This window comes from Psittacula echo, assembly GCF_963264785.1.
Source record: "Psittacula echo genome assembly, chromosome: 5".
In the NCBI taxonomy this organism is placed as follows: Eukaryota; Metazoa; Chordata; class Aves; order Psittaciformes; family Psittacidae; genus Psittacula; species Psittacula echo.
The window spans coordinates 86,796,610-86,811,426 of NC_137739.1; the positions used below are offsets into that span (position 1 = coordinate 86,796,610).

The following is a 14,817-nucleotide window of genomic DNA, read 5'->3' on the forward strand; positions in this document are numbered from 1 at the left end:
GCACATAAAGATTCTTCATAAATAAGAGATTCAGAGTCAGAGCTCCTACATTTCTTTCTTGCAAATACCTCAAGTAACAAATCAAATCAGTGTATGGTTCGATTTGTTCTGACTAAGCAGTTTCCAACTCAAACACGGTACTATAGATATCCCATCACTCTGACAAATTACCAGCCACCTCCAATGGCTTCAGAACTGGTGTTACATTAGTGAGAGTTATAGATTTCAAAACCCCCTTCTACTGGAAACTGAAAGTTTCAGGTTGGGTAGTCCTTGCTCTAATGTGTTGCTTTACTTTTATCTGCCTTTGTAATTGGGCAAATACCAAGATTCAAGTAAACATCAACTAAAACAGTGAAAAATAGAACCTAAGGTTAAGCTATACAATCTCTCGAGATATAACAACCAAGTCGTATTTCATTTCTCATTGTTTATCAAAGTGAAGAAAATCACATGAATTAGCAACCACTGAATTGCTTGTGAAACCCCACATTCAACAACAGCTGTCTCTGGTTCACCTCTCAAACTGCTCATGCACTTCCATACAGTTTTCCTGTGTTCTATCCAGAAAAGCCATGACACACACTGGAATTCTTACCACAACAAATATGACTGGGTTTGAAGCAAGGAATAAAAACATGTATTGTCAGAAATGTCAATGAAGAGTCTGCGAATGCGATTTCCAGGGGCAAGTTTAACTTTAATCTTCGAAATCTCATGTTAAAATTAACTGTAGGGGTTGGACAAATCACTGCAAGCTTGATAAAAACTCAGGCAAACGATACCATGCCCACCCTGTTCCAGCTCACATCTACTCTGTTTACCTGCTCAAGCAAGACAACTTTTCTTCCTTTTCTGTATTGATCTTTTATTTGTTCTGTTCAACACGTGTCATCTTCAACATTCAACTACTTCAGTCCGCTCGGTAGCTGATAGTGAAGTCTCACCCCCTTCAGAAGATCCAGAGACCATAATTACACATAAAAAAGGATGCTTTCTCTTCAGCTATCCTCATGATCAGTCCTTCCAAAAGAAAGGATCTATCTTCCAGGTCAAACCTGCCTTTCCACAGTGAGATTCCCTGTATCTCCATGCCCCTGAGCCACCAAACCTCCTCAAGCAAGAGCAAAACATCTGCTCTCCCTTGCATTTTGCCCTCTGCCAAACTGGTTTCTCACTTCCCTAAAGCCTGATGCTTGCTGCAAGTGTTATAAATGGGACTAATTAGGATCTTAGTTGCCCATTAACTCTTTTATTATTCATGTGACATTTATGATAAATGCATTCTATTACTTACAAATGGTTGAGGTGGCACTTACACACAGCAGCAGAAACTTCAGAGTCATGGGAGAAATCATTTCACAGTAAGACTAACTCCACCAGTTGTGACAACCACTCACTCCAATGTGTAGTACATTTAACTCTCCTGGTTTCAACACAAGAAATAAAGTAGCTTGGCATTCCTAGAAGTGCAGGTGAATCACTAATTTCTATTTGAGCACTAGTATCTTTTGCATCATAGTAAGTATCTTCTAAGATGGCTTTCAATAGCCAGTCTTGTGCACTGCACGTGTATCTCATAAACCAGAAAACCCCTGCCTTTCTCCAACAAGTCTACAACCACAGCAAAGTTGTGACTGCTCAGGGTCACCGTAGCCTCTTAATTCAGTTGCAAAATTCAGAACAGAATAAGTCTGATGGACATAAATGACAGAGAAATGGATTTGATTTGCATGCAACAATTGCTTCTTTCAGAATTAATTACAAATATACTGGACTGTGTAGAGTATGGATTAATGTCCCCATTCAGCAATGCATGGGCATGTTTAACTACTCTTCTAAGATAAGGCTTGGAGTAAATTGTCTATACAATTAATTAGAATTCTTCTTTCATTTGCCAGCAAACCAGCAGAGCTTTGTGCCAGATCAGTTACCCAGACCCCTTGCATCCCTTTAGAGATCTTTAAAAAATCCATACACGTAGTTATCATCCTGTAATCCTCTCCATTAAATTATACATTATTCACCATCAAATCCATCTGCAAAATCAGCCAGTACAGACTATTCATACTTCCTATTGATGAAAAGCCTAACAAGAAATCAACTTCTATAAATAAAGCATTGTGTAAACCCCTCACCTAACACCAATAAGTGTAGTTTGAAAGCATCCCTGCACAGAGTCCATAGCAGCATGGTTTGTAAGCCATTGCTTAACAGTTTGCTAAATGCTTACTCTCAAGAAACAGTAAGAAAAATGTACTTAGAAGACCCAGCTAAAAATGCACCTCCATTTACATGAGAAGTCTGCAAAGCCTGTTCTTTCACTTGTCACAATATGAAGAAGCTGTGCAACTATTTAAATTCAATCACCATGGGAGTTCAGTGCACACAACAAATAAAAGCTGCAGATTACATCCTCTCCCAAATGTAAAGGCCAGCTCTGCAGAAATAAATGTTGTGGCACCAGTAAACACTTTAACAAAGCACATATGCACCTGAAGAAGAAAAACTAAAATCAGATGAAAAGCTCTTAGAGACAAGATTTGGTTGATCCATCCTGAAATGCCTATTTTCAAAAAGACAGTTCCACAGAATCACAGCATCACGTTGTTGGTCATGAAAAGGTTGTGGAGGGAAGAGGAGGAAAATCCCAAATCCTGACTTTGTTGCAAACTGCCCACTAACACTAAAGAGGAGCACCAACTATTGCACTAAATCCTAAAATACCAACCCAAAATCCTCCAGAATCTAAAACGTGAAGACATTTGTGGTGTGACTGAAAAGAGTATTTAAATACATCCTTTTTATAATGTAATTTCTATTGCAATGATATCCATTGCTTATTTTTTATACGACTGTATTTATAGTGCACTGTTGGAGATACCTCATTTCAAGCCAAGGTGATCTGCTTTACTCTCCATGGTTTCAAACCACCATTAGACCCCTAATATTTCTGATTGCAGAAACAGTTGCATAAAAACTCATCTGTTTTAGTGACTGCAAGACCACAGAATTGGTAGCCTACAATAAATATTGAAATCTATCATGCAAAGAAGAATAAAACCTCCCAAATGTCTCCGATAGTGTGTTCCCAAATAACAGAAAGACCAAATAGAAAATTCCCAGCCAACCGGAACATGGCTCTTTTCTAAATGCTTTCCTAAATGCTGCACGAGATTTTAACATAGATCAAGTGAAGTACATTGCTGGTGTCACTCCACTGCACTTGCTTTTCAGAAGCATCACACCACTTTTTCCCAACAAAGGGAAAACATCACTATTTCCCCAACAGAACACTGAGAATCAAATTGCAGGATCTCCTACCTCGATCAAAAAGTCTCCAGTTCTCAGGCCAGCTTGCCATGCTACTCCCCCTTCATCCACCGATTCCAAGTACTGCAAAGCAGGAAAGGCTGGAGTTGGGGTGAATTCTTCAATTGGTGTATCAGCTTTAAAAATAAACACCACATTAAAATAAGAAAGTTATGGAGTGCTTGTAAATACCACTTGAGTAAAGGCCTATGACTGGCCATTGAAATTTATAGTTTAAAAAATGGTGGGTGCTCAAAGTAAGAGGGTTCTGCCTCAGAGCATATCAAGATGCTGGGAATAAAGTGCAATCTCTCTGCAACAGCAATCCACAGGTCTTCCATTCAGAGAGAAAAAGACATGCTTCTTTACTGACACAAACCAAACCAAGCTGTATGAGGCGAGAGCTGGATTCTGAGTATTCCAGGAAATTCAGTCTTTAAGTAAGCTTTGTATGCCTAGCAAAATGCTTGTAAATCTGGCGACATCCAACTGAAAATAAATGAGGTACCATAGCCAGAAGAGAGCATCTGGCCAAAGTGGGGAGGGAAGGGGGGATGGGGTGAGTGGGAAGGGATGCAAAAGCCCAAACTGATTTTTCTCTTCTAGATTGAGAGGTATATTACAAAGAAGATAACAGAAGGAATCACTTTTTAGGCAAGGAGGCACAGCAGGCCGTGTAACAGCTCTCCCTCTCTCTGTCACGTACACATACAAGCAGAAAAGTCCTTGGGTCTTTCACCTGAGGTGCCCTCACTGTTACAGAGAAAATCTGGGCAAAATTGCTGGGCTTACACAGAGGGAGTAACCTCTGCTCAATGCACAGACAACTCCTGCCAGTGGGTTACAGCTGCAAGGTGCCTTTCCTAACACAACTCCCAACATGTTTCTTTAGCTAAAATCAGAGAAGCTCTTACAACACTGAAAATCTACGGTTTAGGGGTCGGGGAACAGAGGAGAGCAAAAATGATGTCCCAAGAATGAAGATGTAGAATAATTCTCATGCTCAAGCAAGGCAAGGGAGAACCCATGTAAAATGAGGGGGAGCAAGAGATGGGACATACCATCATATATATGTTTTTTAAATACAAAAGGAGCAAAGTGGACTGAAAGTTAAAAGGCAAAGCATTAAATAGAATGCTTTTTTTAACTCTTAGGAATGCCATTAGTATAGGATTTAACCTACAGAAAAGTAACATGCAGCTTAACATACGAACAGCTTTTAAAATGAGCACACTACAGGCCATGCAACATACGTGCAGCTTCTGAAGATATAAAAAAAGATCATATTTTCATACTAAAACTGCACCAATGTCACCTTGCAGAAGATCCACACCTATTTTAAACAAAACATCACTCTCTTGTCTATTTCTACTCGCAGACCTATTTAAATAGACTGACATTTGAAATAAAGAAGCAGGTTTTATAAGGAAAGCAGGTTTCCCATAGTTAGGTAAACTGCACAACAGAACACATTAAGGACAAAATATTACATGTACCAACACAATAGAAATACAGACAAAACTTTCTCCCCCCCCCGAACGATTATACAGTGCTTCTCCTATGTAAAAATGCAAACTGCTTCAGACAGAAGCCACTAAAATCTGTCTGAGTAGTACAGCATACAGAGAATCCTGTTGTCTAGCAACCAAGTGCACCAAGAATAATTCCTGCTTATATTCCGAGATGTATAAATTTCTTCATGCCAGTGCACATCACACACACACAAACACACACACAGAAGCACATACCTTTTGCCCCTCTGAGCACAAATCCAAATCCTTCATTGTCTTTTTTCTGCAGGACCACTGCCTTTTCTTCTATTATGCAGTCACTGTAGAGAGAATTCCGAGGATAGCGACCATTATTACATCCCTTCATCACCACTGTAGTAGCTGCTCCTCCAGTGTGCAGGTTCATCATCATCACAGCCCGTTAATCAAATAATATTGCAGTAACCAAGCATGGGAAAATAAAGAACAAATAGTAGCGAGGGGAAGACAAAGACTAAGCTGAATGATAAAAGAGAACATGACAAAGCAACTTAAATGGAATAAAAAAGGCAGAGAGGAAAAAGAAAGAAGAAGAAATCATGCATGGTGGTTTGTATTCTATATGAATGACTGAATGAACATGTGATCATGTAATCTGTTGGCTAGCTAGGACTCTAAAAGGAAAAAAAGTAAGTGAACTGAACGACAGTATCATTAAAAAACTCCTCAATCGTGGATGTACCAGATGCATCTTCTAGTGAAGCCAAAATGAAACCAACCAGAAGAAAAATGAGGCAGCATTTTAAATTTAAAGAGAATAAATTATGATTTTCTATTAGCTAACTAAAAGGCACAAATATATTCTGAAAGCTATGCCTTGCATCAAAAGCCCTTTTTCAATCCTATTGAATGTTGCATGCTGCAAGAATCCCACATGATCATCTGACAGCCTACAATGCTAACAACGTGCAGCTGCCTTGGCGTCATCAGGCACCAATTTCCACAGCATCAAGAATCTGCATAATTGAAATAGTAACAAGGCATGCACAAGCAGGAAAACACATTTCTAAGGAATATTTCCCATCTTCCGATAAACAATTAGTATTATAAAACGAGGAGACAGTGTAAAGGGCTATTTATGTAAGCAGTATGTCCTTAAAGAGAAAGTAGCCTTACGAATCTTCTTGTCACTGGTTAAGGAAAAAGTAGATGGTAGAGGAGGAAAAAGGCATAAAATCCACATTAAAATGGGATCTTTCCTATGCAGGGAATGAGCTGCAAAAGCCTCACGTTGTTTATTGCTTTTCATTAAACGCTGGGTTACTAAAAATAAGCTCACAGTAAAAAATGATTCTGAACGCTCTTTTAGGTATAAAATCATTACACAGCACAAGTTGCAAGACATTCTTCTGAACAAAGGCAGTGTCAGGGGTTAAGTATTCATGAATCGGAAGCGCTGCAAAACACGCTGCTAGGTTGGCTTTAACATACCTACAAACCTAGTTAAGAGAGAGAGAAGTATGAGGAAGTTTTCTTTCATATTTCTTTCCCAGCCGACTGCTGTGACCACTGGTCTCGTACAGAACCTCATTCCTAAGGCACTGGATATGCTAAGAAACCGGATGCGCTCCGGTGCCATTAATAATCCAGAATGGCAGGAGGAAAGTAATGAAATTAAAATCGGTGTGACCTTTTCATTTAAAGCTCTGGACAAAGACAAGGATAATGAGAGCAGGACACCAGTGGACAGCCTCTAAACTCCACGTCTTTTGTGTATTCCAGGCTACCCTTTTGGTGACTTTCCAACTCTGAGGGATGTGACTTCTTACTGCTAATGTGATGGTGTAGCTGTGTCTTCCAAGCGTATTTAAACACACAGGAATTTAAACAACCTCAGTGGTGACTTTCTGAGCAACAGATGATCTCCAGAAGTATCAACAGCTTTTGAATACTGTCTCTCAACTTACTATTAGTTATCTTTCTTACTATTATTATATCAAGTGGAAGGTGTCCCTGCCCATGGCCAGGGGTTGGAACTACATGAGCTTTAAGTCTAATAATGGTTCTATGATTATTTACTATATAATTCAGATATTATCTGTACTTACAATTAAAAGCCAAACACACTCCTACTCATGGATATGAGGGTGTGATGGAACATGCAACCCACAGAGCCCTTGCTGTAGTACTGAAACCCTCCATCAGCATCCAAAACCGATAGAAACTGAGTGAACCTACAAGTGCACTGGCTCAGTTTTTCCATGTCACCACTCACATTTTCAAGATGGGGCCCCACACTGCTGAAGAGTCAACAGTAAAGCTGTCTTCAGCCTTCTTCTTAATACACAGTCAAATTAATAAACCCCATTTCCTTCAAGTTTCCTTGCAAACAATCAATAGCTTAATAGAAATTAGAAGGCTGCTTTTGAGAATCTAATCATAGAAAGTGTTTGGTTCAAAGACAGCTCTTCCTCTTCCCTCCCCAAATCCACCTCTTATCTTACTTCATTAATATAAGGAATTCAGAAGCCCATTAGGTGGGTACCTCATCAAACCTGGCTCTGAGTCTTTCACTTTTGCTGACAAAAGCGAACAAACTCCTTTCATCATTCCTTAAAACACTGAAGGATGAAGTTCCAAAAGCAAACTTGGGATCAATTCACCTGATCAATGTTAAACACTTAAAGAAAAGGCATCCAGGGTCCTGTCACAACCAGCTAATGAAATCACAGGTATTTTCTAGTCATGATCACTTCTTCCTAATGTAGAGGTCTACAATTGTTAAGATTAAAACTGTGAAAACCACTGACGATTTTCTTTTAATGTACTGCACATTTATAGCATAAACTACCCAGGTTTAGACTTCACTTTAGACATTGAAAGTGGGAATACTAAATTGCCAACATTTCACAAAATTTCATGGTTTACAAGCAAGGGGGAGGAGAAAGGGAAGGGAAGAAGTGCAACATGACTTTTTGGTAACATAATGTACAAACTGATCTCTATTACTTTACAGCTTAATAATACATTGTTTCAGTCACATACTGTATTAAGAAAAACCCCATCACAGCCTGTAAAGCAAAAATGCAGGCCTGAAAACATCAGATCTGTAGCTATTTCTCCCCATTTACGTTTTAGGAGAAGGGCACCTGCAATAATCTTATGGTGTGAGCAGCCTGAACTTGTTTAAAGCAATCACAAGAAAGCAGACTGATTCTCCACACACCCCTCAGTGCTGCAGGACTCAGAACTAGCAGCAGGAAAGGGATGGAAAACAAATACGTGCACACAAAAACCAAACCTGCAGCCTCTACACCCCTTCTCCAGCAAATTCACTTTGCACCCCTGAGAGAAGAGGGAAGAAGAAGGAAAAAAGAAGTTTAACCTCTGTTTGCTATAATGGTTTTTTGTGCTTTGCCGAAGAGAGTTCTCTTCTCTGAACATCAACCTGGACCTCTTCACTGAAGACGTACTGACTTTCTGTTCACAGTCTACCTGGTTCTGGCAGGCAAAGTGGTGCCAACTGTAAAAGTAGGTCAAAATTTCTCATAGCAAGCTTTCTTGGCAGCAGTTCTTTGATTCTGAAGGTGTTGTAAATACTTAGCAACAGAACGGGTATAGGCTATAGCTACCAGTGACAAATAAAGGCGACATTACATTACAAGCCTTTGCCGAGGTCTGAGCTCAAGCAAGAGGCGTTTCTTCACAGATGCTTTGAGTACAGGCAAACACCACACTCTACAACAGTCCCTGCTACCTGTGACACACCAAATTTCAACAGGTAAAATCCTTAAAGTCCATTCCTGCCCCATCTCAAACTGAAACCAAACAGCATCCTTTCCAGATCTGTTCAAACAGCATCAGAGCCAGGTTTTCAGAATGCTACTAGTTCCATAGTATGGTAATGAGTAATTTTAAAATCAATAGCTCCTTACTTAAATAGGGCACACATTACTTGGATTTTGGGCTGTGGAAGTCCAAGATTCACTACACACAAAGCTAAAGGCAAAGTACATCCTTTCGAGTGCAGAATACTTCTGCATGACATACAATCTTACATATAAAAACTTCAGGCTAAAAAATGAGTCCATTAAAAATCACTTTTGCTTTATCCAGCCTCTAAACATTAGAAACCATACTTGTTCATCAGTTCATGTGGCTTCCCTCAACACTTAAGGACTCAAGAATTGTGCAGAGCTGTTGGAATTTCCATACTTTTACAGACTTATCAATGAAGAAAGGGAAATACAGAGATTTACCCATGTTCAGACAGACACGTGAGATTTGAACTCAGCACTGTTACGTTCAACATAACCACCATCTTTTGTGTAGACTTTTCAAGACAGCAAGAACTTCTGCTTTGCTAACAGCCCACTAAGACAATACTTGAGGAAGGTAGCAGAAATGTCAAATCCTTCATAAAGATAAGTATGAAGAAAATAAAGGTTGAAGCACAGGTTCCTGATGGAGGCAAACCCATGAAACCTAGCTGCCATTTCACAGCTAGAGTAACTACACTTTATCGTAAAGCATGACTTACTCCAAAAGTTAAAATACTAAATAACAGGGATGAAAGCTGCCAGGACCATAGAACACATTTAGGCCAGTTTGTATCGTGTGTACCAGTGCTGACTTGAATCTGAAAAACAGCACGGAGAGGATGCTTCACTCATCATCATCTGAAAACAGAAATGGCTATTTGTCATATTGTCAATCTCTCCCTAAGGCAGAGAAAACATGAATTTAAATAGGAATTATTTTCCTAATTCTCTCCCAATTGTGCATCCACCAGAAACATAACTAAAGTCGAACATTTTCAGCTTTAACAAACTGGACTACAGCCTTCCATGGCAGCAAAATTGTCTAACAGATCACACATGAGATTCAGCCAACCAGAGTTCCAACCAAATGAGTGTGTTTACTTCCTATATTTCTATAGTTTGCCTTTTCAACTACTTATTCTTACCTTCTAGCAATGCTTTCTGTAAGCACAATATACTCTTACAAAGGATATTCAATATAAAAATACAATTACATAGTTTGTCCTGCCCTGAGTCAGAATACACGCAGACTTGCTCTGCACAACTGATCAATCCTGCCAATATAATTTCAGTCACATAAGACAAGCCTAAATGATTTTCCTGTAGAAAATATGTTTACCTGAAGATTTACAGCAAGATGTGTTTGGGAGGAAGGCAGTAAGAAAATATCTTTAAATAGATGGTTGATAAGTACCTCAATATTCTACTCAAGGAAGGCACAACCTGTCATTAGAACAGAAATACTGCAGAACAGTAAACTTTAAGCTGTTAAACTTCTTACTAAGGAAAGATAGAAGTCCAGGGAGTATAATGATGGGACAATACGTAATATAAGATGGAGAAGGGATGAACAGAGTCACACGGAAGAACTAACAATGCAGGGTTGTCCTTTCTGCTCTTCTATATTTGAGGTCAAGAGTTTTTTCACAACAGGGTATATGTAAGTAAAAACATTGTTTCCTTCCTTTGCAGTGTTTGACTTTTCCCTTTCTTTTCTTTATGCCAAAACCCGTCAGCATTGTTTGTGAAGTCACAGATGTAATTGTTTCTCGTTTCGTTACATACGGGACTGGAGCACAAGCCTACATTTTCTTCCATGGAGTTACTGTACTTAAAGTGGAGTTAGGCTGAAGTTGAACCGTTTCCCAAAACAATGATTTCATTATCATGATCCAGAATTCTCCAATTAGCACAACATTGACTGTTAAAACTGAATTAGATGAATTAGATGTCATATTTGGAGGCAACGAAGCTGAAGCTGCCCATCCATAAAAGCTAATACAGTTCTCAAGATAGCCTTTAGTGTCTTCAAAACACACCGGAGAACAAGCATCATTCCATCAGGCATTCACAATTACAAGGACTCCAAGTCATTCCGCTGTTTCACCAAAACAACAATTACAAAATCAGGGCTCCATATGGATATGAAGCATGGAATAAAACGCTTAGTGCTTCCTATGGATTCCAGCTTCACAGGTGCTCTCAAAGAAAGTGCAGCATCTAATGACAGTATCTTTACTTGCACTTCCAACTGTTGGTTGTCTGTCAATGCCTTGCTGGCACTCAGGCAAACAACAAAAGAAGAACACAGGGAAGGAAACACCACCATCTTTGTACTGTTGTTCTCTCTGCCTTTATAATTTGTGGCAAATAAATTCAAATTGCAACAGAATTCTAACTTCTCCTAAGCCAACTTTACATTTCCCTCATGTATGAATGGCTAACTCAGCACAGCCATGTCTTCCTCTGCTGGCGACAGTCAGGCCAAGTAAAAGAGTGGGAAAAGAAAAGAAAATGCTTCAGTAATGCTCCTATCTACTTCCTATATTCATATAGTTGTCTTTTTGATCTCCTCTATCAGTGCTGTTTCTACAGAGTTCAGTGAACATCACACAGATCTTTGATCGTGAGAAAAACAAGGCTGCATATTTTAAACTGAAATTCATTTGTTGATGAAAGAGGTATATGCCAAGCTGTAGCATGCCATAAAAGACATTTAGATACTCCCTAATTCTTCTATTGCCCAGAGGAAATTACAGAGTACAGTACAACCTGGCAAGGTGTATTAACTTCTTCCACTTAAAAAGGTGTTTCATTCACACTTTCAAACAAGTAAGCAATTTTGAATTGGATTTTGAATACTTGATGCCCTTGGTAAAAATGAACAGTTCTTCACTAAGTTATCAAAACCACTAATATCAGTCATGAAGCGATTCCATAACAATTAGGAAGTCAGAAAGACACTGCTACTTCTTCCAGCCCTGTAATTGCCACCTGCCCAAAAAATTACCCATAATTACACAAAGAAGTAGCCTATGGTAAAGATGGTAACAGTGCTGTATAATTCGTTGAACTTATGCTATGAAACATTACAAAGAAATATAGGCTTGAAAGAGAAACATTACATTGTGTGACACAAGTGCAAAGAAACTATTTTTTATGTAGAATTAAGGACAAACATCCTCTATGTATATATATCAGTCCACATTCTTTTATCCACTTTTAATGATACGTACTATCCTATTCCCTGGTGTATAGAGTAGGTGATCTAAAGGAACACCTCAGTTGACTGATTTGGCTAGTACTACTATGAGGCTTTTTCCTGTTCTCACCTTATGCTGCTGGAACTGCAACCACTAAAGTAACGTCTTGACGTGGCAAAACAGGAAGTCAACCAACCTCCTGGAAATAGAAATCATCCAGTAAAAGCCCGATTCTATATGATACAGAAATCTCAGGATAGGATATGGAGAGGAAAAAACTCAACGGTAAGGTCATGATCCTATATACATACACACACAATATATACATGTGTGTATATATACATGTGTGATACATGTGTGCCCATGCATATGGACAAACAGATATCCATATGTGAATATATATACACACAGGGAATACAATGAGTATATATACACTCCTCAAGAAGAATGTTATTATTCTCTTGCCTCTGCACTGGTAAGGAGAAAACAAACCAGCATAGTGGGGTGAGGAGAGTGGCAAAGTGAGCTTAAAAAAAGAGAAGCATCATTCTCTTAATTTCATTTGCATTTTAAAAATAAGGGTCAATTCAAGTAGCACGCAAAGCAAAAACTAAACAGGAAACACTTAGGCAAGTGTCCTTCTAGTATAGAACAGGAGAGTTTTATAACGCAGAGACCTTCCAACAATTTCATACAGATGTGCCATCAACCGCCTTAGTATTTTGGGCTACAGCACACTCCACTTATACCTAACACTTAGTGGCAATTTTCAGTTGTAATTATCAAGCATTTGAACAATCTAAGGCTGTACTAATATGATATTAATATTCATCACTCATCCTATGAGCCCTGAACAGACTGTACAAACATACAAATGTTTAGGTAACCAGAATATTTATCCACCTTAGTTTTTAAATTTGTATTTCTCTCCCCAAACCAGCTGCAGTTCCAGCCCCTGCTACTGACATTAAACTCCACAGAAACGGGAGTTTTCTGCCTAAGCATCATACCATACAAAGTATTTACACAAAAGGAATAATAATAGCTATTAAGAACAGCAGTCCTTTGCTATACAGGATTTTAAGATCAATAATTTGCCAAATGCTTTTGCTAAAGATGGTGCTATCACAGACAACCCCAGACACAAGGAAAACTATGTGTTCAAGGTTAGCAAACAGGACAAGTAACAAAGGTAGATCCAGGGAAGTAAGATACTAAGATACTGCTGTGAGCGTACAAAACCGTAACTATATATAACTATAAACATTTTCTTCAGCTGTTCTTAGAAAATCAATCTTTTAAAACATGAACATATAATAGGTTAAACTCAGGAAGAAATTCTTTACTATGAGGGTGGTGAGGCACTGGCACAGGTTGAGAAGCTGTGGCTGCCCCATCCCTGGCAGTGTTCAAGGCCAGGCTGGATGGGGCATGGAGCAACCTGGTCTAATGGAAGGTGTCCCTGTCCGTGGCAGGGGGTTGGAACTGAATGAGCTTTAAGGTCCCTTCCAACCCAAACCAGTCTATGCTTCATTGATTATATCTGCCTTCCTCAGGATCTCTCCATTTCTGTTTCTGTAATACTCTTGAGTCATGCTTTCAGCAAAAAGAAAGTGTTTTATTAACACTTTCGAAATGTGTTACGAGCCCTTTAAGGTGGCAGTTTGACACTGCAGGTCTTTGTAACCATTACTAAACTCACTAGACATTTCAGAATCATAACTCGATTTGCTCACTCAACCAGAGAGTCTGAACATACTCAAGCCTAACATAAGTAAATTATGAATTAGGGGAAAGAGACTGGTGATTCCAGGAATGCTAACCATGAGTTTCAAATTAGTTTTAAGGAATCCCTCTGGGTTTCCATCACACCTTCTTTGCTACTATAAGCAGAAGGAATAACCATCCTCCTGTCCTGCATTCCCTGGAAACGAAATACAGCTCCAGTCACAAGAAGTTGAGTAACCCTGACTGTTCATTTCAGCTTTGCAGATGTATTTCACTTCAAATTCTACATTGTGCTGAAGTGTACAAGGCTTTAATCATCATTGTTGAAGATCCTGTACCATTTCATGACATTTGAGTACAAGGCATGTTACAAGTTTCAAGTTCTGTCTCGAAACAAATGAGGTATTACCACAGACATGGAGGAAAGTTCTTCTGAAAACATCTGCCCACTCTTCTTCTCCAGTAGCATTAAAAATATAGTATTGAGCGAGAAACTTTGATTTTCTATGATTTTACTAAAAAGACACTAAGAGGTGATTCCAATTAGAGTTTAATTTTCACATATCTCTTTAAAAATCACCATATGATTCTACAATCTCATTAACATCCAAAAGGACGTGGCAACCCTACTTTTTCTTCTGAAATACCTTCTCTCCTCTCACCATTTCTCTAATTACACCAAACCCTTGAGTTATTTCAAGCCTACTCCAAATTCTGTTTGCTTATCTGCAAAACAGCTTGAGAAATGTCCCCCTGAGCAGCTTTTCCTGTCTAACACCATCATCCTTTTCAGCATTTATTTCAATGCATGGCCAGGTCAGCCCACAACTTCAGTAGCAGCAAGAAATCACTGACTGTACCAGCTGATGAAGAGATCAAACTCTGCTTTATTTAAATTGGCTATTAATTTTCTTAAGTAAGTGAATATTGAACTGGAATCTCTCCTTATTGTCCCCCTTCCTTTGACATTCAGCATGGCTCACTGGTCACACTGACGCATAATTCCTGGAAAGGTGAAGCTTTTCTAAGTACTGGATAGATTCTGGTTTATCATTTCAACTCAATTGAGTAACTAAAGATTCATAGAGTTTAATTTTAAGTGTATTTCAAAATTTATGATGTTTCAAGTGTTTACAATAGAGGCATGAACCACTTCTGCTTTAGTTACAACTGTTCTACATCTCTGACAGTGCTATGCTGTCAGGCTTTGTAATGCTAGTTTAAAGGATCATAGAATAATGGAATGGTTTGGGTTGGAAGAGA

General features: G+C 38.9%; 1 protein-coding gene across 2 annotated transcripts in view; it reads right to left on the minus strand.

Annotated features, from left to right (window-relative positions):
* Nucleotides 1-14,817, minus strand: part of SHANK2 (SH3 and multiple ankyrin repeat domains 2) — a gene marked incomplete at both ends in the record, with an annotated part of 306,577 nt that overhangs the window by 134,562 nt on the left and 157,198 nt on the right. For both annotated transcript variants that reach the window (XM_080618796.1, XM_080618797.1), the window contains 2 exons: nucleotides 3,325-3,449; nucleotides 5,061-5,143. In XM_080618796.1, coding sequence (XP_080474922.1) covers nucleotides 3,325-3,449; nucleotides 5,061-5,143 — 208 coding nt within the window. The remainder of the gene's footprint in view (nucleotides 1-3,324; nucleotides 3,450-5,060; nucleotides 5,144-14,817) is intronic.